The sequence below is a fragment of the Atractosteus spatula genome, chromosome 2 (genome assembly GCF_055471065.1).
Source record: "Atractosteus spatula isolate fAtrSpa1 chromosome 2, fAtrSpa1.hap1, whole genome shotgun sequence".
Classification (NCBI taxonomy): Eukaryota; Metazoa; Chordata; class Actinopteri; order Semionotiformes; family Lepisosteidae; genus Atractosteus; species Atractosteus spatula.
The window spans coordinates 49,223,958-49,249,797 of record NC_142707.1 but is presented as its reverse complement, the minus strand read 5'-3'; the positions used below and the strand labels follow the sequence as shown (position 1 = coordinate 49,249,797).

Sequence of the window (25,840 nt, the reverse complement as noted above, 5' to 3'; positions counted from 1 at the left end):
TTGATCCCAGAATCCTCCTGGATCCTCATAGACAAGTGAGGCAGAGGCTTGTCCGGCACAGCTGGGAATAAGGCGGCCCTGCGGAATGGACACAGAGAGCATGCTTTCCCCGTCCTTTCAGGCTCTCCGACCGAAATACTGTTTGATTTCTGTTTGAGTCTCTGCTTTTCCTGGGATTCCAGCAGAAAAGAACAAGGAGAATGAAATGTATTGGCAATTTCACAAGACAAAAGGCTTTCTCAGGCCACTGTGCGGCTCCCTGTGAATACCTGGCTTCCTCAGAGTTATTATCCAGAAGTTTTCCCTTAGATTTCTAAGCAGTGCGAAGATGAAGCGCTACACACTGCGGATCATGTGGAGTGGAGACAGCAGCGGAAGACGCCCACAGCTCCAGTCTCTGTTTCTGCAGGCTTTCGCTGTCACTGCTCGACTGTAAAATGCCATTTTTCCCATGGCAGAGTTTGGCTTGGAGGTACGGCCTGACTTTTAAGTGCAATCCAATTGTTTTTAATGCCATTCGGAGCTGTGATCCGACTGGAAGAGACTTCGTGACTGAGGAATTTATCCTCACCTGCCAGCGAACACTCTCCTTCACTTGCCACTGCGATAAAGAAGCAAACAGCCCATTAAAAACAAAGCTAAATCTTAAAATCAGTACTTCCTTCTAAAGCTTCCTGGACACAGTGCTGCTTCCTGTCTATATAAACTATATCATCCAAGTAAACACTTGGAAAGAGCCTTGATGACATGCTGAAGGGTCATATACTGTAGCACTATTTCACCAGTATGTCAGATATCTGATTTAAACAAGTTAAACCACATCTGGGCAGATCACCACAGACACACACTGCCCACACTGCACTGCAGGACAGATCACCACAGACACACACTGCCCACACTGCACTGCAGGACAGATCACCACAGACACACACTGCCCACACTGCACTGCAGGACAGATCACTACAGACACACACTGCCAACACTGCACTGCAGAACAGATCACCACACACACACACTGCCCACACTGCACTGCAGGACAGATCACCACACACACACACTGCCCACACTGCACTGTAGGACAGATCACCACAGACACACACCGACTACACTGCACTGCACTGCAGGACAGATCACCACAGACACAAACTGCCCACACTGCACTGTAGGACAGATCACCACAGACACACACCGACCACACTGCACTGCAGGACAGATCACCACAGTCACACACAAACCACAATGCGCTGCAGAACAGATCACCACAGACACACACCGACCACACTGCACTGCAGGACAGATCACCACACACACACACTGCCCACACTGCACTGCAGGACAGATCACCAGAGACACACACTGCCCACACTGCACTGCAGGACAGATCACCACAGACACACACTGCCCACACTGCACTGCAGGACAGATCACTACAGACACACACTGCCAACACTGCACTGCAGGACAGATCACCACAGACACACACTGCCCACACTGCACTGCAGGACAGATCACCAGAGACACACACCGACCATTCTGCACTGCACTGCAGGACAGATCACCACAGAAACACACAAACCACACTGCACTGCAGGACAGATCACCACAGACACACACACTGACCACATTGCACTGCAGGACAGATCACCACAGACACACACTGCCCACACTGCACTGCAGGACAGATCACCAGAGACACACACCGACCACACTGCACTGCAGGACAGATCACCACAGACACACACACTGACCACACTGTACTGCAGGACAGATCACCACAGACACACACTGCCCACACTGCACTGCAGGACAGATCACCACAGACCCACCCCGACCACACTGCACTGCAGGACAGATCACCACAGACACACACCGACCACACTGCACTGCAGGACAGATCACCACAGACACACACTGACCACACTGCACTGCTGAACAGATCACCACAGACACACATACCAACCACACTGCACTGCTGAACTGTAGGCTGTGTGTGGAGAGTGCGGACTGACACAGAGACAGTGTCTGATGTCACGCCCGGCGGTGGTGGTCTGCCTGTTGTCTTGGAGGACTGAGGTGCCCTGTGCCCAGTGGGCAGCCTGGGCTGGAGATGGTCGCTCCACTGCCAGCTGGTTCATCACCCTGGGCACAGACATGTTCCCTGCAGCCTGGCTCTTTCAACCGTTCATTTCCCAGAGGGGCGGAAATTCCTATAGAAGAAATGCACCGTCTAACATTGTCTGATGTTCTAAATTGCCTTTTCAGAGTGGCCTGGCTGCAGAAAGCTGACAGGTTTGAATGAGTTAATTTTCTTTTAATGAGGGATTTGTGTGTCTTCTGTCTTCAGTGGTGGGAGACCTCTGTCTGACACTGCTGGGCTTCACTCTGCATGGCCAGTCCCTCTGACCCTGTGTTGCCCGCACCCCTTTCCACACAGATGTGATCTTCACCCACCATTAGTTAACAGGCTTCAAGGAAAAGATCCAGAGGAACACTTGAAATGAAAAGACTGGTGGTTTCCAGCTGTTATCTGTGGAAGCAAACATTGAACTCCGAGAAGGTTCAGCCCTGCTCACATGTGCGTGTTTTTTTTAGACTTAAGAGGCTTTGTTGAAACATCTGGTGAGCCGCTGGCTGAGGACGGCTGCCACTAAAGATCATGGCAGCACCGATAAACAGTTGAGCTCATTTGCTTTCTCCTTCTGAAATCTACCTGACTGCAAGCTGCTTGCTATCTGCAGCTAGTACTCACAGTGGAATTAGTCACACGGGATCCTCTTTCTGAGTGAGGCCTCTTGGCTGACCCACTGGTCTGGTCCCCAGTGACCCCACACGATTCAAATGCGGGGATTAACGTTTTCTCACTAATCACGCCAGGGGGTTTGGCGAATCCACCTCCAAATGAACAGCGAAACTTGAATGGGAAACTGATGAAGAGCATTTAGAACTGAGAACGGGAGGCGCAGCTTTACACAAAGAGTTGAGGGAGAGTGAAACAACCTGCCCAGTCACGTTGTTGAAGCCGGAGCCTGACCTGTTCAATAAACAGAGAGGCCCCTGGGATTAATTAACTACTTTACGAGCAAATAGGCCGTGTCTCTCAGACTCCGGGGCCGCAGGGTCTGCCGGCCTGCTGGCGTTCACCCTCACTCCATGCCTCGCCCCACTCCGCAGGCCGGAAGCAGGACAGGAGTCAAAGACCCCCCTCCACATGCTGATCTCACATGGGGGGCGCTGTGAGGCCGTGGGGCCCTTCACTGTTATCCTGGCCTGGCGAAGCTGCCTGTGGGCTGCCGGAGCTCAGTGGCCGTCGCCGGGGCATGCACTGTGATGTCACCACACGGCCACCCAATCAGATGGCTACTTCTGGATGCTTAGATACGGTGGCTTTAGAGGCCCAAATCCTGATCAGTAATGGATGACTTTTCAAAGTGAAAAGGGATGAGAGCATATTTTCACATTGTATTGCTTTTCTTAAGCTTGACAGATTCATGGAGCAGAGCAAGAAAAACGTCTCATTTGCCCCTGTCCTTTCTTAAAATGCAGGGAAAACAGCAACGCAACACACACACCGGGTGGCTAAGTGGGCTTTCTGATGCCTGCTGGTGATGTGGTGTTTGTGTCTGCTCAGTTTTGTGCTAGATGTTGTCCCCCCATGCTTGTTCCCCCCGTGTCTTCCCGGAACAAGGCAGTCTAGGGCCGGCTCAGTGGTCACTCTGTTTAATTCACCTGCCGGCTAGCCCAGTTCCTGGTGATTTAGCACACGGTGTTTGAGCGAGAGAGCGAGGCGGCTTCTTCTGCATTGACATTTTCAGCTCCCTCCTTCTGTACCATCTCAGCTAATTTTAGCAAACAGGTCTGACACCCACATCTGGTTTCCTACCTCAGGAACCTTTTGGATTGAAGACGTCCCCACACCCCACTGCTTCCCTGCTCTCACTTTTAATTTACAGGCGGCGTGGAGCACAAGGCAGGCTGGGTAATGAAAAAACCCAGACAAAAACTTCAGGAAAAGAAACAGCAGGTCCCCGAGGCTCAGAGGCAGTGAAGTCCGGAGAGCAGGCTGTGGTTTATAATGCTCACATGCTCTTTCGGGAGATTACCGAGCGATCATAAAAAAGAAATCAGAATGGAGAAATAGAACGGTGCACACAGGCGGCCTTAAATTACGGGCCTGTTTATTTGCTTGTTCAGCGCTTTTCTGGGAATGCAGCAATCAATAGAAAAAATAGGCAATAACCATCAAAACAAACACTGGGAGACATCTCACAGCCAAGTTCCGCAGCTCAGCAGCTCAATCCGGTCGGCTCCCCAGAGACTCGGCACCGCTGTTCTTCCGGAGCTCTCTTTCCGCCAGGCAGCTCTCCGGCGGCAGGCGGGGACAGGTGTCAGGGACGTGGGCTGTGTCTGGGAATTTCACCTGCCACTGACAGCCCTGATCTCCCCGTGGAGTGGAGCGGACTCGGCCACTGCAAATGCTGGGCATTGAAATTCTCTATCCCAGAGCAGCTCGGAGTAGGATACCTCCTCCTGTCCTTATCGCACAAGGAGAAAGAGACTCGGAGAGGTGTCTAATGCCTTCATCGCTGAAGGCCGAGTGCTGCTATCCAAAGACTGGAGCAGAAGAGTGGTTTCACACTAACAGTGCAGACTGGAGCAGAAGAGTGGTTTCACACTAACAGTGCAGACTTCAGCAGAAGAGTGGTTTCACACTAACAGTGCAGACTGGAGCAGAAGAGTGGTGTCACACTAACAGTGCAGACTGGAGCAGAAGAGTGGTTTTACACTAACAGTGCAGACTGGAGCAGAAGAGTGGTTTCACACTAACAGTGCAGACTTCAGCAGAAGAGTGGTGTCACACTAACAGTGCAGACTGGAGCAGAAGAGTGGTTTTACACTAACAGTGCAGACTGGAGCAGAAGAGTGGTTTCACACTAACAGTGCAGACTTCAGCAGAAGAGTGGTTTCACACTAACAGTGCAGACTGGAGCAGAAGAGTGGTGTCACACTAACAGTGCAGACTGGAGCAGAAGAGTGGTTTTACACTAGCAGTGCAGACTGGAGCAGAAGAGTGGTTTTACACTAACAGTGCAGACTGGAGCAGAAGAGAGGTGTCACACTAACAGTGCAGACTGGAGCAGAAGAGTGGTGTCACACTAACAGTGCAGACTTCAGCAGAAGAGTGGTTTCACACTAACAGTGCAGACTGGAGCAGAAGAGTGGTGTCACACTAACAGTGCAGACTGGAGCAGAAGAGTGGTTTCACACTAACAGTGCAGACTTCAGCAGAAGAGTGGTTTCACACTAACAGTGCAGACTGGAGCAGAAGAGTGGTGTCACACTAACAGTGCAGACTGGAGCAGAAGAGTGGTTTTACACTAGCAGTGCAGACTGGAGCAGAAGAGTGGTTTCACACTAACAGTGCAGACTGGAGCAGAAGAGTGGTTTCACACTAGCAGTGCAGACTGGAGCAGAAGAGTGGTTTTACACTAACAGTGCAGACTGGAGCAGAAGAGTGGTGTCACATTAACAGTGCAGACTGGAGCAGAAGAGTGGTTTCACACTAAGTGCAGACTGGAGCAGAAGAGTGGTTTCACACTAAGTGCAGACTGGAGCAGAAGAGTGGTTTCACACTAGCAGTGCAGACTGGAGCAGAAGAGTGGTGTCACACTAACAGTGCAGACTGGAGCAGAAGAGTGGTTTCACACTAAGTGCAGACTGGAGCAGAAGAGTGGTGTCACACTAACAGTGCAGACTGGAGCAGAAGAGTGGTTTTAAACTATCGATGCAGACTGGAGCTGAAGAGTGGTTTTACACTAACAGTGCAGACATGAGCAGAAGAGTGGTGTCACACTAACAGTGCAGACTTCAGCAGAAGAGTGGTTTCACACTAACAGTGCAGACTGGAGCAGAAGAGTGGTGTCACACTAACAGTGCAGACTTCAGCAGAAGAGTGGTTTCACACTAACAGTGCAGACTGGAGCAGAAGAGTGGTGTCACACTAACAGTGCAGACTGGAGCAGAAGAGTGGTTTCACACTAACAGTGCAGACTTCAGCAGAAGAGTGGTTTCACACTAACAGTGCAGACTGGAGCAGAAGAGTGGTGTCACACTAACAGTGCAGACTGGAGCAGAAGAGTGGTTTTACACTAGCAGTGCAGACTGGAGCAGAAGAGTGGTTTCACACTAACAGTGCAGACTGGAGCAGAAGAGCGGTTTCACACTAGCAGTGCAGACTGGAGCAGAAGAGTGGTTTCAAATTAGCAGTGCAGACTGGAGCAGAAGAGTGGTTTTACACTAACAGTGCAGACTGGAGCAGAAGAGTGGTGTCACATTAACAGTGCAGACTGGAGCGGAAGAGTGGTTTCACACTAAGTGCAGACTGGAGCAGAAGAGTGGTTTCACACTAAGTGCAGACTGGAGCAGAAGAGTGGTTTCACACTAGCAGTGCAGACTGGAGCAGAAGAGTGGTGTCACACTAACAGTGCAGACTGGAGCAGAAGAGTGGTTTCACACTAAGTGCAGACTGGAGCAGAAGAGTGGTGTCACACTAACAGTGCAGACTGGAGCAGAAGAGTGGTTTTAAACTATCGGTGCAGACTGGAGCTGAAGAGTGTTTTCACCCTAATGCACAGAAGTGCTGGATCCTGTCATTAGTGACAATCATGTTTTGTTCTCTGTTTGACCTCTTTTACTATATTCCATCTCTATTGCAGTAGTAACTCACCTCCTTAGATCTAGAACAGTCTGGAAAGTGGAAACAAGAGGACATCCTTATTTTATAGAGAAACAAAGCACATCCTTATTTCAGTTCGTGTCTGGCACGTCTTTACGGAGAGCAGAGCTGGAGGAAGGCGCAGAAGACCCAGGTCTCTCACACACCCAGCGCCGGCCTGGGGTCTGGCGCGCCGGTGGCTGTGACCCCTTTCCTAGCAGGCTCCCCGATTTGTGCTGTGATGAGCAGGGGGGTCGCGGTGCAGGCCAGGACCACAGAGGGGAGAGGCGTTTCCACGGTGACCTCAGTGGGAGTGGCTGGGGCGACTGAGCTGCAGCGCCGGTACAGGCTCCATTATCGAGCGTTTAAAGACTCTGCAGCCCTCGGACGTCAATAGACCCCTCTTGTAACAGATTACACGGGTTCCCAAATCTCCTCGCTGAGCGGGAGCCCTTAACTGCAGCCATTACTCAGCAGCCCAATTAAACAGGATGGGCTCCCACCTGCCCGCCAGCCAGCTACGCGCTTGCTTGGTCTTGATTGATTGGTTGGTTGATTGCAGCCAGGTAGTACCGAAGGCATTAACCCATGGCTCTCCAGCACAGTGGATCACACACACTGAGCACGGCAGGGCTCTGCCAGTGTTGGGGATCCTTCCAGCCTTTCCAAGAACAAAGCTCCCGAATAATCTCTCTGGGCTGTTTGAAGGAAGGGCGTGAGGCGCTGGCTGAACGGGTGAGCGCACAGCAGGTCGGCACACAGGGCACTGTGAAGGAAGCCTGGGGGAAGCAGAGTGTGTGGAGCAGGGCTGTGAAACACACTGGAGAGAGCGGCCCTGCCCCTCCTGCACTCTCTGCGGCCTCTCTCTCCACATGGGGACACCCCTCTCTGTCCCCTCTCTCTCCACATGGGGGCGCCACCGTCTGTCCCCTCTCTCCACATGGGGACACCCCTCTCTGTCCCCTCTCTCTCCACATGGGGGCGCCACCGTCTGTCCCCTCTCTCCACATTGGGGCGCCACTGTCTGTGCCCTCTTTCTCCACATGGGGGCGCCACTGTGCCCTCTCTCCACATGGGGGCGCCACTGTCTTTCCCTTCTCTCCACATGGGGGGACACCCCTCTCTGTCCCCTCTCTCTCCACATGGGGGCGCCACTGTCTTTCCCTTCTCTCCACATGGGGGGACACCCCTCTCTGTCCCCTCTCTCTCCACATGGGGGCGCCACTGTCTGTGCTCTCTCTCCACATGGGGACACCCCTCTCTGTCCCCTCTCTCTCCACATGGGGACACCCCTCTCTGTCCCCTCTCTCTCCACATGGGGGCGCCACTGTCTGTGCCCTGTCTCCAAATGGAGGCGCCACTGTCTGCCTCCTCTTTCTACTCAGGGGTGCTACTCACGCCATTCAAGCTTTCCTCACAGAAACATGCAGGCTCTTACCTCGGCTGAGGCAAATGGCCTCTCGTCCTGTGAGCTTTCCTCTGTCACTGGTAATGGGAGACCAATATGAGTCTGATTGAGTTTTAATTGCAATCGGCTTCAGGATGATACAGATCCACCTGTAGGTCAGTGGTTTTGAGTAAATACCTCATTAAGGAGCTGTGAATCACAGCATGTGCTTAATTAGCAGAAAAGAGGAAAGCAGGGCGGTATCTTCATTTGTCTGGTACGTCCGGCTGCAGTGTCTGTGTCAGAGCCCAGAGTGTGTGTGCAGCAGCTCTGTGCCATAGCCTAAAGCACCCTCATATGGACCAGGCCTGTCTCCCGGCTTTGCTGTGCTCTGACACTGAGATTCACTGGAACAGATTTACTTCACTACACACGAGCAGTGTTTAAATAACAGGTGTAGACACAGACACAGACTGTTGTGTTCACAGTGATCTGTACAGAGAGTTGGTTTTGCTGACAGTGATTTGTCGCAGAGACTATTGTGTTGACGGTGATCTGTATGGATAGACTTTTGTGTTGACGGTGATCTGTGCAGACAGACTGTTGTGTTGATAGTGTTGTAACAGACAAATAAGTTCTGGATCCCGAGATGAAGTTTAAACAACTGAGTTTATTGCATGCAAGGAACAATAAGACCAAAGTATTGTTCGAAATATAGGCGCAAAACTTCCAGTTTATATAGCAACTTTCAGCCGTTTCTGATGCAATTGGTTACCATGGTAATGGGGGGAGGTCATAGTGTTTGGACATTTCCCAGACTTTGACCACTTTTACTGGTCAGTTTTAGGTTTCCTTAGCTGGAGGGTCTCTAGCTTGCATCTGGAATTCTTATCAATTAACCCCCCATCCCTGCCTTAACTCAAAGCCTGGAATGTCTTGTGTCACAAGAAGTCTTTATGCAGAAAGGAATCAGTTAACCCCTTCTTCACATCTTATATCATTCTTCAATGGTGATCTGTGCAGACTGTTGTGTTGACAGTGATCTGTGCAGACTGTTGTGTTGACCGTGATCTGTACGGTGAGACTGTTGTGTTGACAGTGATCTGTGCAGACTGTTGTGTTGATGGTGATCTGTGCAGACTGTTGTATTGACGGTGATCTGTACGGTGAGACTGTTGTGTTGATAGTGATCTGTATAGAGAGACTAGACAGTGATCTGTGCAGACTGTTGTGTTGACAGTGATCTGTGCAGACTGTTGTGTTGACAGTGATCTGTGCAGACTGTTGTGTTGACGGTGATCTGTGCAGACTGTTGTGTTGATGGTGATCTGTGCAGACTGTTGTATTGACGGTGATCTGTACGGTGAGACTGTTGTGTTGATAGTGATCTGTATAGAGAGACTAGACAGTGATCTGTGCAGAATGTTGTGTTGACAGTCACCTGTCCAGAGAGACTGTTGTGTTGACAGTGAGTGATCACAGTGTGGTGTTGAGCGATGTTCAATTCCTATCTACTGTGCCTGAGTGGAAGACTCTTTGAGTCTTCTGAGTCAGTAACAGTTCTGAGTTCCAGTCCTGGAGACACAGCTCCTTAAACAGGGACACACGAGTAACTGCTTCTCTTTCCTTGCTTGGCCCTACAATTTAAAAATAACCAGAACATACAATGGCTTACATGTTCCAATATATAGTAACATTTTATTAGAATTTTAGGTACATGGTGTATGAAAGAATTGATTTTGAAGGTGTTTGTCCTTGCAGAGTGTTCAGGACCCGCCCCCCTGCCTCACCTACAGTGCTCCTCTCCAGTGGGAATGTGGGGTGCCAGTGCGCCCCAGTGCTGTTGGAGCTCAGAGCGCTGAGACACCGTGTACCCTGATGTGGCACAGCTGCCAGGAGCGTGTGGCCTCTCACAGTCTCACAGTGATTTAGATCTGGTTTCCTTGTTCAGAGCAGGGGCAGCAAAGGGGAGGGAGCTGGGAGTTGAAAGCTGCCTGCAGTCTGCTTAGCAGAGAGGGCAGGGAAGGATTACAGGGAAGATGGCAGGATATTGGGACTGAGGTGTATTTAGATGTGCAGTGACCTGGGCCTGACTTCCTGGATTTCTGTTCCAGTCACACTTTGAAAAGTGAGAACTGTTGTGACCAGCACTTACAGCAGTAGGTTTTTGATTTGCTACTAATGTGTGCCCTTTCTTAAAACTAGGAATCAGTAGTCATCTGTACATCATACACACTCTTTGAGGATCATGAGTCCAGCCTGCTGTCCAAGGCTCTGCCACTCACTGCTCCTCACTCCTCCTCAGCACACTGAACATCAGCTGTGATGGACGCAGTCCTCACTCCTCCTCAGCACACTGAACATTGGCTGTGATGGGAGCAGTACTCACTCCCTGCTCCTCACTCCTCCTCAGCACACTGAATGTCAGCTGTGATGGGCGCAGTTCTCACTCCCTGCTCCTCACTCCTCCTCAGCACACTGAACATCAGCTGTGATGGGCTCAGTCCTCACTCCCTGCTCCTCACTCCTCCTCAGCACACTGAACGTCAGCTGTGATGGGCGCAGTCCTCACTCCCTGCTCCTCACTCCTCCTCAGCACACTGAACCTCAGCTGTGATGGGCATTGTCCTCACTCCCTGCTCCTCACTCCTCCTCAGCACACTGAACGTCAGCTGTGATGGGCGTTGTCCTCTCTCCCTGCTCCTCACTCCTCCTCAGCACACTGAAAGTCAGCTATGATGGGCGCTGTCCTCACTCCCTGCTCCCTGCTGACTCTTTAAACATTGAACGGAATACATTTACACACACTGCACACCTGACTGCAGACACTGGTCCTGAATTCACCAGCACACACATACTGCACACCTGACTGCAGACACTGGTCCTCAATTCACCAGCACACACACTGCACACCTGACTGCAGACACTGGTCCTGAATTCACCAGCACACACACACTGCACACCTGACTGCAGACAGTTCCTGAATTCACCAGCACACACACACACTGCACACCTGACTGCAGACACTGGTCCTGAATTCACCAGCACACACACACTGCACACCTGACTGTGTTTACAAAGTTGGGCTGCTGTTTCTCAGTGCTGTGCAGTGCTGTGTGCAGTATTTCTGTCTTCTCAGCGATTAAGAGGCACGGATGTTTATCGGAAATCAAAGAGGATTTGAAAAACAAGCTCCTCATCCAGAGATTACTAAGACCAAGGGTCATGATGTTGTAAAATCAAATGGATTTCTTTTACATTTCCCTGAAGAGCTGCCTCCCATTGTTTAAACAAGCTCTTGTCTGTGTTAGCTGTGGCAAACTATTCAGTTGTCATGCCTATGCCAGCTCTGTCTTCCTTTGAGCAAGAGACATCATCAGATAAGCAAGGGGGTGATGCTGTGGAATAGTGGGTAGGACTTCCAGTACTGATTTCACGTTTGTGGGCTCAAATCCCTCACAGAGTTCTCCATTTATTCTAAACCCCAATCTCTAAATAGGTCATTGAAACTTCTGCAAGCAGCAGAGAAAAGAATGACAAAGGACGAGAGATTGAGGAGCTGTATTGTGTAGACTTGATCACCTCTTTCCCCCAGCCCCCACGACTGCAGGAGTAGCACACTTCTGTCCAGGACTGGGAACGATTGATGTAGCTTTGGAATTATGGTCATGTCTCCAGTTGGGTTGGACTGAAACCCAAAATAGCCCGAATCTGAACACAGGCACTCCAGCTCAGCTCCCAGCTCCCACTGGTCACCTGGGCTTCTGCCGATCAAGACCCAAACCGGAGCACTCCTGGTTTCAGACATTCTTGGGTTTCAGTAAGGGGTGTCTCTCTGTGCCCCCTGGGGTCATAGGGTCAGATCTGCAATCACAGAACACCTATGTTTCCTTAAAAACTTTAGTCATGGCTTCATGCTCTGCTGTCATTTAAGAACATAAGACAGGTCAGAAACAAGAGGAACCATTTGGTATTTCACATTTAATTGTTCTCAGAATCTCATCTAACTGTTTTTTGGAAAGAAATCAGGATATCGGTTTCAACAACATGAATATGTCTCCTCACAGTCTTCTCTGTTCACGACTAAAGAGACCTAGTTCCTTCAGCCTGTCAGTGTAGGACAGTCCCTTAATACTTGCATCAGTCTCCTCACAGTCTTCTCTGTTCAAGACTAAACAGACTCAGTCCCTTCAGCCAGTCAATGTAGGACAGTCCCTTAGGTTCCAGAAAGTATCTGGTTTCTCTTTGCTGGACTGATTCTAAAGCATATTTTATGTAATGTGGCAACCAAAAATGCATACAGTATTCTAAATGAGGCCTTAATTCTGCATTATACAATTTTAACACAATATCCGCTGATTTAAATTATATTTGTTGAGATGCTGTTCTAGACCAGACGTTACACTGCTTTATATGTGTCTTTGGCCAGCTATTGAGATGCTGGTCTGTAGCTGAAAGCTCACTCTACTGAGAGATCAGCTCATAGAAGCCTCTTACTACTGTCTCCTTAGTAAGCCACTACTCTCTCAGGAGAGTCAGACAAGAAATATCAAGGGTGTCCTGTGCAGCAATTCTCAGACCTCCTGGAGTCCAGTCTGACCTGTTCTTTTCCAGCACCTCTTCTCCCTGCCTGCTGGGAACAGACTGATTTTGCCCTTCACTCAAACCCTGCCAGACTGCTGTTCTCTAAGACTAGAGACTCCTTCCTAATCTGACTGCATCACCATGTCAGGTGGAGAGTGATTGGTAAGGTGTCTCATCACGAGTGTATTCTTTCAAACCCGGATGTGAGACAGAGACCTGTCAGTTCAGAACGAGCGTCCGGAGACTGTGTGGAAGTGCCAAGTCATGGGGAAGAGGAGAGAGGGCACTGTGCCCCCAGCCTGACCAGGTGTGTGCAATGCTGTTGCAGACCTGGACAAGCCCATCCTCACTGTCCACCAGACCATCAGCGACGTCCGCGGGAGCTACTACCAGGAGAAGACTGTGTTCCTGCGCTGCACCGTGAACTCCAACCCCCCGGCACGCTTCATCTGGAGACGCAACTATGTCTCCATCGAGCAGAGCAAGGACAACGGAGTGGACATCTACGAGCCTCTCTACACTCAGGTACAGCAAAACTGTCACCCCGAATACACTCAGGTACAGCCTCTCTACACTCAGGTACAGACTCTCTACACTCAGGTACAGCAAATCTGTCACTCTGTCTACCCTCAGGTACAACAAAACTGTCACCCGGAATACACTCAGGTACAGCCTCTCTACACTCAGGTACAGCAAAACTGTCACCCGGAATACACTCAGGTACAGACTCTCTACACTCAGGTACAGACTCTCTACACTCAGGTACAGCAAAACTGTCACTCTGAATACACTCAGGTACAGACTCTCTACACTCAGGTACAGACTCTCTACACTCTGGTACAACAAAACTGTCACCCTGAATACACTCAGGTACAGCAAAACTGTCACCCGGAATACACTCAGGTACAGCCTCTCTACACTCAGGTACAGCCTCTCTACACTCGGGTACAGCAAAACTGTCACCCCGAATACACTCAGGTACAGCCTCTCTACACTCAGGTAGAGTGTAGTGTGTTTGGAAAAGAGACAGTGTGTGGAATTACCTCTGTGTGGGTCTGTTCTGTGCAGTGAAGTGTGTATGAGAGAGATAGATTGTGTATTTCCCTGTGCTTGTATTTACTGTATTTACTTCCTTGCAGTTGACTGTATAGGACTGAGAGTGTGTTTGTATTTACCCCTGTGTGTCTGTAAGATACAGGGTAGTGTGTATGAGAGAGAGACAAAGTGTGTATATTTTATGGAGTGTTTATAGTGTCTGTACTGTGCAGTGTAGTGTGTGTGGGAGAGACTGTGTGTGTTTACGTGTGTGTCTGTACTGCACAGTGAGAGATGGTGTGTGCATTTACTTTTGTGTATCTGTGCTGCGCAGTGCAGTGTATATGAGACTTTGTATATGTGTGTACGTGTCTATAAGGAGCAGCGTAGTGTGTATGTGACAGATACAGTGTGTGTTTACCTATGTGTGTGTGTTGTGTGTTTGTAGTGTGCAGTGCAATATGTGTGAGAGAGAGACTGTGTGCATTTACCTTTGTGTGTCAGTATCTGTCCAGGGAAGTGTGTATGAGAGAGACAGTGTGTATATTTACTTGTGAGTATGTGTACTGCATAGTGCAGTGTTTCTAAAAGGGAGAAAGTGTGTGTATATTTTTCTTTGTGTCTGTGTGCCTGTACTGCGCAGTGCAGTGTGTATGACAGAGACAAAAACTATGTATTTCCCTGTGTGCCTGGCTCTACTGCGCAGTGCATTAAGTATGAGATAGTGTATGTATTCACTTGTGTAGGGACTTGTGTGTCTGTATATTGTGCCGTATATAGTACATTGTACTGTATTGTGCACTGCAGTGTGTGTGAGAGATAAATAGTGTGTGTATTTACGTTTGTGTGCCTCTACTGTTCAGTGCTGTGTGTGTATGAGAGAGATAGTGTGTGTATTGTATGTTTTTGTACTGTGCAGTGTTGTGTGTGTGAGAGACAGTGTGTGTTTGTACTGTGCAGTGCAGTGTGTGAGAGAGTCAGTGTGTGTATTTACCTCTGTGTGTTTGTGACTCAGTGTTATACAACATCACTCATCATCCAAGTTTCCTCCTGCTCTCTTGCTTTTAAAGCAGCAGGTCTGGTCCGTGATGACGCGTCCGCAGTGTTTGTTAATGGTCCCAGTGGGGAGCTCCAGGCCGGGGCTCTGGAAGCAGTGAGACCTGATGACAGTGCAGGCACAGGCTGGGGGGCGAGCTGGGCAGTGGGACCCCGAGTCACCATGAGAAATGGGCTGCAGCCTCTGGGGCTGCAGAGTTCTTTGTCAGTGGGTGTCGGTCTCTGCTCTGCCTGAATTTCTTGATAATTTAGTTTTTTCTCCTGTGTTGTGGTGGTACTGCTCTCTGCTCTAATCCAATTGCAGTGATCAGTTCCAGTCCCCACCATCTGAAGGCGCTATAGAGAATGAAACTGCCCTACTAGCGAGGAGCGGGAGAACTGTAGTCTTTTTGTCTTCAGTGTGTCTGTTTGCTGTCTGCCTGTTTGCTCTTTGTCTGTGTGATTTCTGTGTCTGATTGCTGTCTGTCTGATTGCTCTCTGTCTTTCTGATTTCTGTGTGCGATTGCAGTCTGTCTGTATGATTGCTCCGTGTCTGTCTTCTGTCTGTCTGATTGTTCTCTTTCTGTCTGATTGCTGTCTGTCTTCTTCTGTCAGGGTGAGACGAAGGTGCTGGTACACTCAGGTACAGACTCTCTACACTCAGGTACAGCAAAACTGTCACTCTGAATACACTCAGGTACAGACTCTCTACACTCAGGTACAACAAAACTGTCACCCTGAATACACTCAGGTACAGCAAAACTGTCACCCGGAATACACTCAGGTACAGCCTCTCTACACTCAGGTACACCCTCTCTACACTCAGGTATAGACTCTCTACACTCAGGTACAACAAAGCTGTCACCCTGAATACACTCAGGTACAGCCTCTCTACACTCAGGTACAGCAAAACTGTCACCCGGAATACACTCAGGTACAACAAAACTGTCACCCTGAATACACTCAGGTACAACAAAACTGTCACCCTGAATACACTCAGGTACAGTCTCCCTACACTCAGGTACAGACTCTCTGCACTCGGGTACAACAAAACTGTCACCCGGAATACACTCAGGTACAGCAAAACTGTCACCCTGAATACACTCAGGTACAGCCTCTCTACACTCAGGTACAGCCTCTCTACACTCGGGTACAGCAAAACTGTCACCCTGAATACACTCAGGTACAGCACACCTGTCAGCCTGTCTACACTCATACAGCACACCTGTCAGCCTGTCTACACTCATACAGCACACCTGTCAGCCTGTCTACACTCATGCAGCACACCTGTCAGCCTGTCTACACTCATACAACACTCCTGTCAGCCTGTCTCCAATCACACAGCACACCTGTCAGCCTGTCTACACTCATACAACACTCCTGTCAGCCTGTCTCCAATCAGACAGCACACCTGTCAGCCTGTCTACACTCATACAGCACACCTGTCAGCCTGTCTACACTCATACAACACACCTGTCAGCCTGTTTACACTCGTACAACACTCCTGTCAGCCTGTCTACATTCATACAGCACACCTGTCAGCCTGTCTACACTCATACAGCACTCCTGTCAGTCTGTCTGCACTCATACAGCACACCTGTCAGCCTGTCTGCACTCATACAGCACACCTGTCAGCCTGTCTACACTCATACAACACACCTGTCAGCCTGTCTACACTCATACAACACACCTGTCAGCCTGTCTACGCTCATACAGCACACCTGTCAGCCTGTCTACACTCATACAACACACCTGTCAGTCTGTCTACATTCACACAGCACACCTGTCAGTCTGTCTACGCTCATACAGCACACCTGTCAGTCTGTCTACACTCATACAGCACACCTGTCAGCCTGTCTACACTCATACAGCACACCTGTCAGTCTGTCTACACTCATACAGCACACCTGTCAGCCTGTCTACACTCATACAGCACACCTGTCAGTCTGTCTACATTCATACAGCACACCTGTCAGTCTGTCTACACTCATACAGCACACTGTTAGCCTGTCTACACTCGTACAACACACCTGTCATACTGTCTACACTCATACAGCACACCTGTCAGCCTGTCTACATTCACACAGCACACCTGTGAGCCTGTTTACACTCATACAGCACACCTGTCAGCCTGTCTGCACTCATACAGCACACCTGTCAGCCGATGTACACTCAGGTACAGTCTCATGGGAAGATCCTCGTGATACATGCCACTGTACCAGATTTTCAGTTTTTGTTTTATCACTTCCAATGGAATAAACCTGGTCATTGGTTTGTGGCATTGCTATGCATTGTTCTCAGAGTTTACAACAAGGAAACTATCAATTACAATTTCCACTGAATGAAGGCTACACATTTTTAACAGTGTATTTCAGACTCTTATAACCCTCCGTGTGTATGCCTCTGTATTACAATGAGCGAGGCTTGTGTGACAGTACTGCAGAGTGCAGTGTGTATGGGAGAGAGTCCCTGTGTGTATTTCCCTGTGCGTGTTTCTACTATTGAATATAGTCCGCATGAGAGAGACAGTGTCTTTTTACCTGTGTGTGTCCATACTGCACAGTGCTTTGTAGATAGATATAATGTGTGTATTTCCCTGTATGTGTCTCTACTCTTCAATATAATGTGTATGAGCGAGAGAGACAGTGTGTCTTTTTACCTGCAGAGTGCTTTGTTTATGATAGAGAGGTAGAGTGTGTGTATTTACCTGTGTGTCTCTATAATACGCAGTGCAGTGTATGAGACAGTGTAAGTGTAAGTACCCGTGTGTGTTTGTACTGCGCAATGCTGTGTGAATAATAGAGTGCAGTGTGTTTGGAAAAGAGACAGTGTGTGGAATTACCTCTGTGTGGGTCTGTTCTGTGCAGTGAAGTGTGTATGAGAGAGATAGATTGTGTATTTCCCTGTGCATGTATTTACTGTATTTACTTCCTTGCAGTTGACTGTATAGGACTGAGAGTGTGTTTGTATTTACCCCTGTGTGTCTGTAAGATACAGGGTAGTGTGTATGAGAGAGAGACAAAGTGTGTATATTTTATGGAGTGTTTATAGTGTCTGTACTGTGCAGTGTAGTGTGTGTGGGAGAGACTGTGTGTGTTTACGTGTGTGTCTGTACTGCACAGTGAGAGATGGTGTGTGCATTTACTTTTGTGTATCTGTGCTGCGCAGTGCAGTGTATATGAGACTTTGTATATGTGTGTACGTGTCTATAAGGAGCAGCGTAGTGTGTATGTGACAGATACAGTGTGTGTTTACCTATGTGTGTGTGTTGTGTGTTTGTAGTGTGCAGTGCAATATGTGTGAGAGAGAGACTGTGTGCATTTACCTTTGTGTGTCAGTATCTGTCCAGGGAAGTGTGTATGAGAGAGACAGTGTGTATATTTACTTGTGAGTATGTGTACTGCATAGTGCAGTGTTTCTAAAAGGGAGAAAGTGTGTGTATATTTTTCTTTGTGTCTGTGTGCCTGTACTGCGCAGTGCAGTGTGTATGACAGAGACAAAAACTATGTATTTCCCTGTGTGCCTGGCTCTACTGCGCAGTGCATTAAGTATGAGATAGTGTATGTATTCACTTGTGTAGGGACTTGTGTGTCTGTATATTGTGCCGTATATAGTACATTGTACTGTATTGTGCACTGCAGTGTGTGTGAGAGATAAATAGTGTGTGTATTTACGTTTGTGTGCCTCTACTGTTCAGTGCTGTGTGTGTATGAGAGAGATAGTGTGTGTATTGTATGTTTTTGTACTGTGCAGTGTTGTGTGTGTGAGAGACAGTGTGTGTTTGTACTGTGCAGTGCAGTGTGTGAGAGAGTCAGTGTGTGTATTTACCTCTGTGTGTTTGTGACTCAGTGTTATACAACATCACTCATCATCCAAGTTTCCTCCTGCTCTCTTGCTTTTAAAGCAGCAGGTCTGGTCCGTGATGACGCGTCCGCAGTGTTTGTTAATGGTCCCAGTGGGGAGCTCCAGGCCGGGGCTCTGGAAGCAGTGAGACCTGATGACAGTGCAGGCACAGGCTGGGGGGCGAGCTGGGCAGTGGGACCCCGAGTCACCATGAGAAATGGGCTGCAGCCTCTGGGGCTGCAGAGTTCTTTGTCAGTGGGTGTCGGTCTCTGCTCTGCCTGAATTTCTTGATAATTTAGTTTTTTCTCCTGTGTTGTGGTGGTACTGCTCTCTGCTCTAATCCAATTGCAGTGATCAGTTCCAGTCCCCACCATCTGAAGGCGCTATAGAGAATGAAACTGCCCTACTAGCGAGGAGCGGGAGAACTGTAGTCTTTTTGTCTTCAGTGTGTCTGTTTGCTGTCTGCCTGTTTGCTCTTTGTCTGTGTGATTTCTGTGTCTGATTGCTGTCTGTCTGATTGCTCTCTGTCTTTCTGATTTCTGTGTGCGATTGCAGTCTGTCTGTATGATTGCTCCGTGTCTGTCTTCTGTCTGTCTGATTGTTCTCTTTCTGTCTGATTGCTGTCTGTCTTCTTCTGTCAGGGTGAGACGAAGGTGCTGAAGCTGAAAAATCTGCGACCACAGGACTTCGCCAACTACACCTGTCAGGTGTCCGTGCGCAATGTGTGTGACATCCCTGACAGCGAGGTCACCTTTCAGCTCACTAGCGCCACCTGTGAGTCCCGACTGCCACTACAACACCTGTCTCTCTGCAACACCCCAAATTGCTCACTGTGTCTCCCTCTATCACTGAGAGTTTGTGCATTTAGTTCAGAATGGCTGGACTCCCATCCCCCGGGTAATTTAATACGTTACACATGTTTCAGGCCTGCGTGGGTAAGTCTATCACGAGAGAAGAACACAGGATTACAGCAGATGGAACAGTGCATTTGTGAGCTCAGTGGCTTTGAGTGACCTGTCCTGCAGGGCGGTGCTCTCTGCGGAAGTAGAGAGGGGAGAGGCAAGGCGCGTCTGCGTATCTGCTGTGAATCTGTGCTCCAGGGCCAACTCTGCTGGTCAGGGCCAGAGGCATGCTGGGGAGACATGGGGGGACAGAGCAGAGCTCCAGGCAGGGGCAGGGCAGTCTGGGGTATATGCTGAAGGTCCGCTCTCTCTTCCCTGCCTGGCTGTGGAGCAGGACACTTTCACCCCTCTCCTGCAGGGAACAGGTGCCGTTCTCAGCAAGAGGCAGAGACTGCGCTCTGAGCTGGGGTCAGCCCACCACGGCCTCAGGGCCGTCTGCAGGTGAGCGAGTGCGGAGAGGGGCGTGCTGTGTCCTCTTCCTTCAGTGAGAGCTGATTTGTTTCTCTGTGTGGACTTTGAGACAAAGAGATTTCTTGCCACACAGATGCACGGATCAGAAAGAACAGGGCAGTAAGATCTGGACTTTGACAGGACAGATGCCTGAGTCCCCAGCCTGGTTCCACCGACACTGGGTTGCCCAGTAAGTCACAGGCAGAGCACTCTAGGCTCAGCCGCAGGCAGACCAACAGGTCACCATTGAAAACAGTCCGGTAGGGTTTGCACTTCAAACACACACAGAACACGTCTCCCCACCCCCTGCTAGAAAACTGACGCCAGTGTGAGTGAGTCAATGCAAATAGCCGCTTCGAGCTCAGAGGCCGCTCGTGGACGTTAACTGTCAGATGGACACTCTCTGAGCTGTAGAGGCTGGACTGCAGCTCTAGGAGGGAGAGCAACAGGCAGGACTCATCTCCTCTGGAACCTGGGGGGAACTCGGCACACAGTGGCTCAGCCACAGTGGCTCAGCTCAACCCTCGGACAGAGATGGTCAGGCAGCTGGGCAGAGAGATGATCAGACAGCCGGGCAGAGAGATGGTCACACAGCTGGGCAGAGAGATGATCAGACAGTTGGGCAGAGAGATGGTCACACATCCGGGCAGAGAGATGATCAGACAGCCGGGCAGAGAGATGGTCACACAGCCGGGCAGAGAGATGATCAGACAGCCGGGCAGAGAGATGATCAGACAGCTGGGCAGAGAGATGGTCACACAGCTGGGCAGAGAGATGATCACACTGCTGGTCAGAGAGATGGTCACACAGCCGGGCAGAGAGATGATCAGACAGTTGGGCAGAGAGATGATAACACAGCCGGGCAGAGAGATGATCAGACAGTTGGGCAGAGAGATGATCACACAGTTGGGCAGAGAGATGGTCACACAGCCGGGCAGAGAGATGATCAGACAGTTGGGCAGAGAGATGATCAGACAGTTGGGCAGAGAGATGATCACACAGTTGGGCAGAGAGATGGTCACACAGCTGGGCAGAGAGATGATCACACTGCTGTTTAGAGGGATGGTCAGACAGCCGGGCAGAGAGATGATCACACAGCCGGGCAGAGAGATGATCAGACAGCTGGGCAGAGAGATGGTCACACAGCTGGGCAGAGAGATGATCAGACAGTTGGGCAGAGAGATGGTCACACAGCTGGGCAGAGATGATCACACAGCCGGGCAGAGAGATGATCAGACAGTTGGGCAGAGAGATGATCACACTGCTGGTCAGAGAGATGATCACACAGCCGGGCAGAGAGATGATCAGACAGTTGGGCAGAGAGATGATCAGACAGTTGGGCAGAGAGATGGTCACACAGCTGGGCAGAGAGATGATCACACTGCTGGTCAGAGGGATGGTCAGACAGCCGGGCAGAGAGATGATCAGACAGCCGGGCAGAGAGATGATCAGACAGTTGGGCAGAGAGATGATCACACAGCTGGGCAGAGAGATGATCAGACAGTTGGGCAGAGAGATGATCAGACAGTTGGGCAGAGAGATGATCACACAGTTGGGCAGAGAGATGATCACACAGCCGGGCAGAGAGATGATCAGACAGTTGGGCAGAGAGATGATCAGACAGTTGGGCAGAGAGATGATCACACAGTTGGGCAGAGAGATGATCACACAGCCGGGCAGAGAGATGATCAGACAGCTGGGCAGAGAGATGATCAGACAGTTGGGCAGAGAGATGGTCACACAGCTGGGCAGAGAGATGATCACACTGCTGGTCAGAGGGATGGTCAGACAGCCGGGCAGAGAGATGATCAGACAGTTGGGCAGAGAGATGATCACACAGTTGGGCAGAGAGATGATCACACAGCCGGGCAGAGAGATGATCAGACAGTTGGGCAGAGAGATGATCAGACAGTTGGGCAGAGAGATGATCACACAGTTGGGCAGAGAGATGATCACACAGTTGGGCAGAGAGATGATCACACTGCTGGTCAGAGGGATGGTCAGACAGCCGGGCAGAGAGATGATCAGACAGTTGGGCAGAGAGATGATAACACAGCTGGGCAGAGAGATGATCACACAGTTGGGCAGAGAGATGATCACACAGTTGGGCAGAGAGATGATCACACTGCTGGTCAGAGGGATGGTCAGACAGCCGGGCAGAGAGATGATCAGACAGCTGGGCAGAGAGATGGTCACACAGTTGGGCAGAGAGATGATCACACAGCCGGGCAGAGAGATGATCACACTGCTGGGCAGAGGGATGGTCACACAGCTGGGCAGAGAGATGATCACACTGCTGGTCAGAGAGATGATCAGACAGCCGGGCAGAGAGATGATCAGACAGTTGGGCAGAGAGATGATCACACAGTTGGGCAGAGAGATGGTTACACAGCCGGGCAGAGAGATGGTCACACTGCTGGTCAGAGAGATGATCACACAGTTGGGCAGAGAGATGGTCACACAGCCGGGCAGAGAGATGGTCACACTGCTGGTCAGAGAGCCAGCCTGACAGGCAGCCAGACTCCTGGGCAGAGAGCAGCTCACTCCAGCCCCTGTGATCCCACCAGCCCTCTAATCCCACCGGCACACAGATCCTCTTACGGCCGGATTACTCTGCAGGTAGAACCGCTGATTTGCGCACTGTAACCCCTTTAGGAAACATCAATCCCATTACAGCAGCTCGAGGGCAGCGGCCTGCTGGCCCCCACCTCCCCGGCCTGCTCCGCTGCAGGAAATTGAAGCAATAATTCTTTTGTTTTCCCCTGTTATTTCTGTGGTCTGAAATTGCTTTTATTTTATGCTGAGCTGCTGTTAAAGTGCAGGTCACCTCAGCCTGTCAGGTACCTGCAGTGTCTGACGACAGCTCTCCTTTCTTATGAACATCGGAAAATGGCACAAAAACTTTCGGAAATGTATTCCCAGTATTTGTTCAGAGTCCTTTATTCAGAGTCTTTTATTCAGAGTCTTCATCAACTAATTTCCAGTGGTAACACAGAGAATCCACAGAGCTCTGGGAGTCCAGAGAGCCCAGAGAGTGCTGGGAGTCTAAAGAACCTGAAGAGACTTGGGAACCCAGATAACCCAGGTAACTCAAGGCAAAGACAGCCCAGTAAATACTGGAAGTCCAGAGGGTTGAAAGAGCCCATGGAGTTCTGGGAGTCCAGAGAACCCAGAGAGTAAACTGTATTTACTGAATTTAAGGCTAAGACCCAGACCATACCTGTGGAGTCACAGACCGGACCTGTGGAGACAGGATCCTAGACTGAGACCCAGATCGGACCTGTGGAGACCCAGACTGGACCTGTGGAGACGGTGTACTAGACTGAGACACAGACTGGACCTGTGGAGACTCAGACTGGACCTCTGGAGACAGGGTCCTAGACTGAGACCCAGATCGGACCTGTGGAGACCCAGACTGGACCTGTGGAGACCCAGACCGGACCTGTGGAGACAGAGTCCTAGACTGAGACACAGACTGGACCTGTGGAGACTCAGACTGGACCTCTGGAGACAGGGTCCTAGACTGAGACCCAGATTGGACCTGTGGAGACCCAGATTGGACCTGTGGAGACTCAGACTGGACCTGTGGAGACTCAGACCTTCCTTTGTTCTAGTTTGCTACGGTATATTTTTCTAAATTTATTTTTTCAAATCTATCACAGTAAGAAAACCTTATTAAAATCATTTGCAGAGCTGTCTTTACAAATGCATCATTAAAGAAGAAGGCCTTTGAATCAGGTGTTCTACTCTGAATCAGGAGTGTCAGCCTGAACCAGGTGTTTCACTCTGAATCAGGAGTGTCAGCCTGAACCAGGTGTTTCACTCTGAATCAGGAGTGTCAGCCTGAACCAGGTGTTTCACTCTGAATCAGGCGTGTCAGCCTGAACCAGGTGTTTCACTCTGAATCAGGAGTGTCAGCCTGAACCAGGTGTTACACTCTAAATCAGGAGTGTCAGCCTGAACCAGGTGTTTCACTCTGAATCAGGCGTGTCAGCATGAACCAGGTGTTTCACTCTGAATCAGGAGTGTCAGCCTGAACCAGGTGTTTCACTCTGAATCAGGAGTGTCAGCATGAACCAGGTGTTTCACTCTGAATCAGGAGTGTCAGCCTGAAACAGGTGTTTCACTCTGAATCAGGAGTGTCAGCCTGAAACAGGTGTTTCACTCTGAATCAGGAGTGTCAGCATTAACCAGGTGTTTCACTCTGAATCAGGAGTGTCAGCATTAACCAGGTGTTTCACTCTGAATCAGGAGTGTCAGCATGAACCAGGTGTTTTAGTCTGAATCAGAAGAGTCACTCTGAATCAGGTTTTTCACTCTGAACCAGGTGTTTCACTCTGAATCAGGAGTGTCAGCCTGAAACAGGTGTTTCACTCTGAATCAGGAGTGTCAACCTGAAACAGGTGTTTCACTCTGAATCAGGAGTGTCAGCATTAACCAGGTGTTTCACTCTGAATCAGGAGTGTCAGCATGAACCAGGTGTTTTAGTCTGAATCAGAAGAGTCACTCTGAATCAGGTGTTTCACTCTGAACCAGGTGTTTCACTCTGAATCAAGAGTGTCAGCATGAACCAGGTGTTTCATTCTGAATCAGAAGAGTCACTCTGAATCAGGTGTTTCACTCTGAACCAGGTGTTTCACTCTGAATCAGGAGTTTCAGCACGAATCAGGTGTTCTACTCTACTCTAATCAGGAGCATCAGTCTGAATTAGAAGTGTCAGTCTGAAGAACTGCTTTTCTTGGATCAAACCAGAACCCAGACTCATGTTGCCAAGGCAGGGTTTGCTCAGGTACAAGATGTGGATCGGAATGGACTGTTCGGCAGAGTGGTTTCGTTTCCTTTAGCAGGAGAATGGCATGTTGCTTGTTCTGACGTGGTGAATGATGAAAACTTGCATTAAATAGTGAATAACAGGCTACTAATCTAGTTCTGCAGTTGTGAAAACCATGTCGAATGTGCAGCTGGGTGTATAGATGTGTGTCAGAAGACAGCAGTATTACTGGAATTACTGTTGTGTGACAATGGCTATTTCATACCCTTTGTCAGGTTCACCTGCCTCACATTTTCCTTGTTGGGAAATGTGTGTTGGATGCTATATTTTGTTCTTGTAATCAAAGTGTCTTGTTAGTTGTTGCTGATGTGGAGCCACAGTCATTTCATAATTACAGTCTCTGACTCACCTCTGGTCCAGATAAAGTCTTACCTGTCCACCAGGTGGAGCCAGGGAGAAGCAGGAGATATTTATCCTGGTCCTACTGTCCGTGTGCCACATGCAGTCATTGTTTAGTTGCTGTATGAGTAGCGTAGTGTGATCTGTGTGCTGTTCTAAAGTTTGACACTAACACAGACTGTACAGACAGGACAGACACTAACACAGACAGGACAGACACTAGCAGACACTAACACAGACTGAACAGACAGGACAGACACTAACACAGACTGTATACTTTAACCTTTTAAAGATTAATTTAGATTAGTCTTTAGATTCAAGAGAGAGCACAGAGACCCAAGACAGAATGACAAAACTTTTCTTTTAATTACTACAGCCTGAAGGTGAATTAGTACTTCGCTGAAAATGTTAAAATAATGAAAGTTACATCTAGCTATCTTCAGGAGGGTTCATGAAATGTTCTCCATGTGGAGAAGATGAGGGATTCAGGGAGTATTCCCAATGTCCATAGTCAGCTCCCTCTGGCTGAAGTCTTGCCTATTCACTCTTGCGTGAGGCACATGAGGACTTGTACAGTACACCCCAGATCATCTGATCCATGTCCCGTCACATTCCTAACCCCTCCTCTTAAGGACGCTTCAGCCCTTCCTAGTGTCACGATTGTAGTCCCTCCTCCTTAAGGGCGCTCCGGCTCTTCCTTGTTTTGCCCTATTCCCCGCACC

The 25,840-nt window shown here is 49.6% G+C and overlaps 1 protein-coding gene across 3 annotated transcripts in view; it reads left to right on the top strand.

The window, feature by feature from the left end:
* The window catches only part of mdga1 (MAM domain containing glycosylphosphatidylinositol anchor 1), a 173,401-nt gene that overhangs the window by 74,853 nt on the left and 72,708 nt on the right, over nucleotides 1-25,840 (top strand). For all 3 annotated transcript variants that reach the window (XM_088908737.1, XM_088908736.1, XM_088908735.1), the window contains exons 5-6: nucleotides 13,012-13,208; nucleotides 19,238-19,370. In XM_088908737.1, the coding sequence (XP_088764863.1) occupies nucleotides 13,012-13,208; nucleotides 19,238-19,370 (330 nt within the window). The remainder of the gene's footprint in view (nucleotides 1-13,011; nucleotides 13,209-19,237; nucleotides 19,371-25,840) is intronic.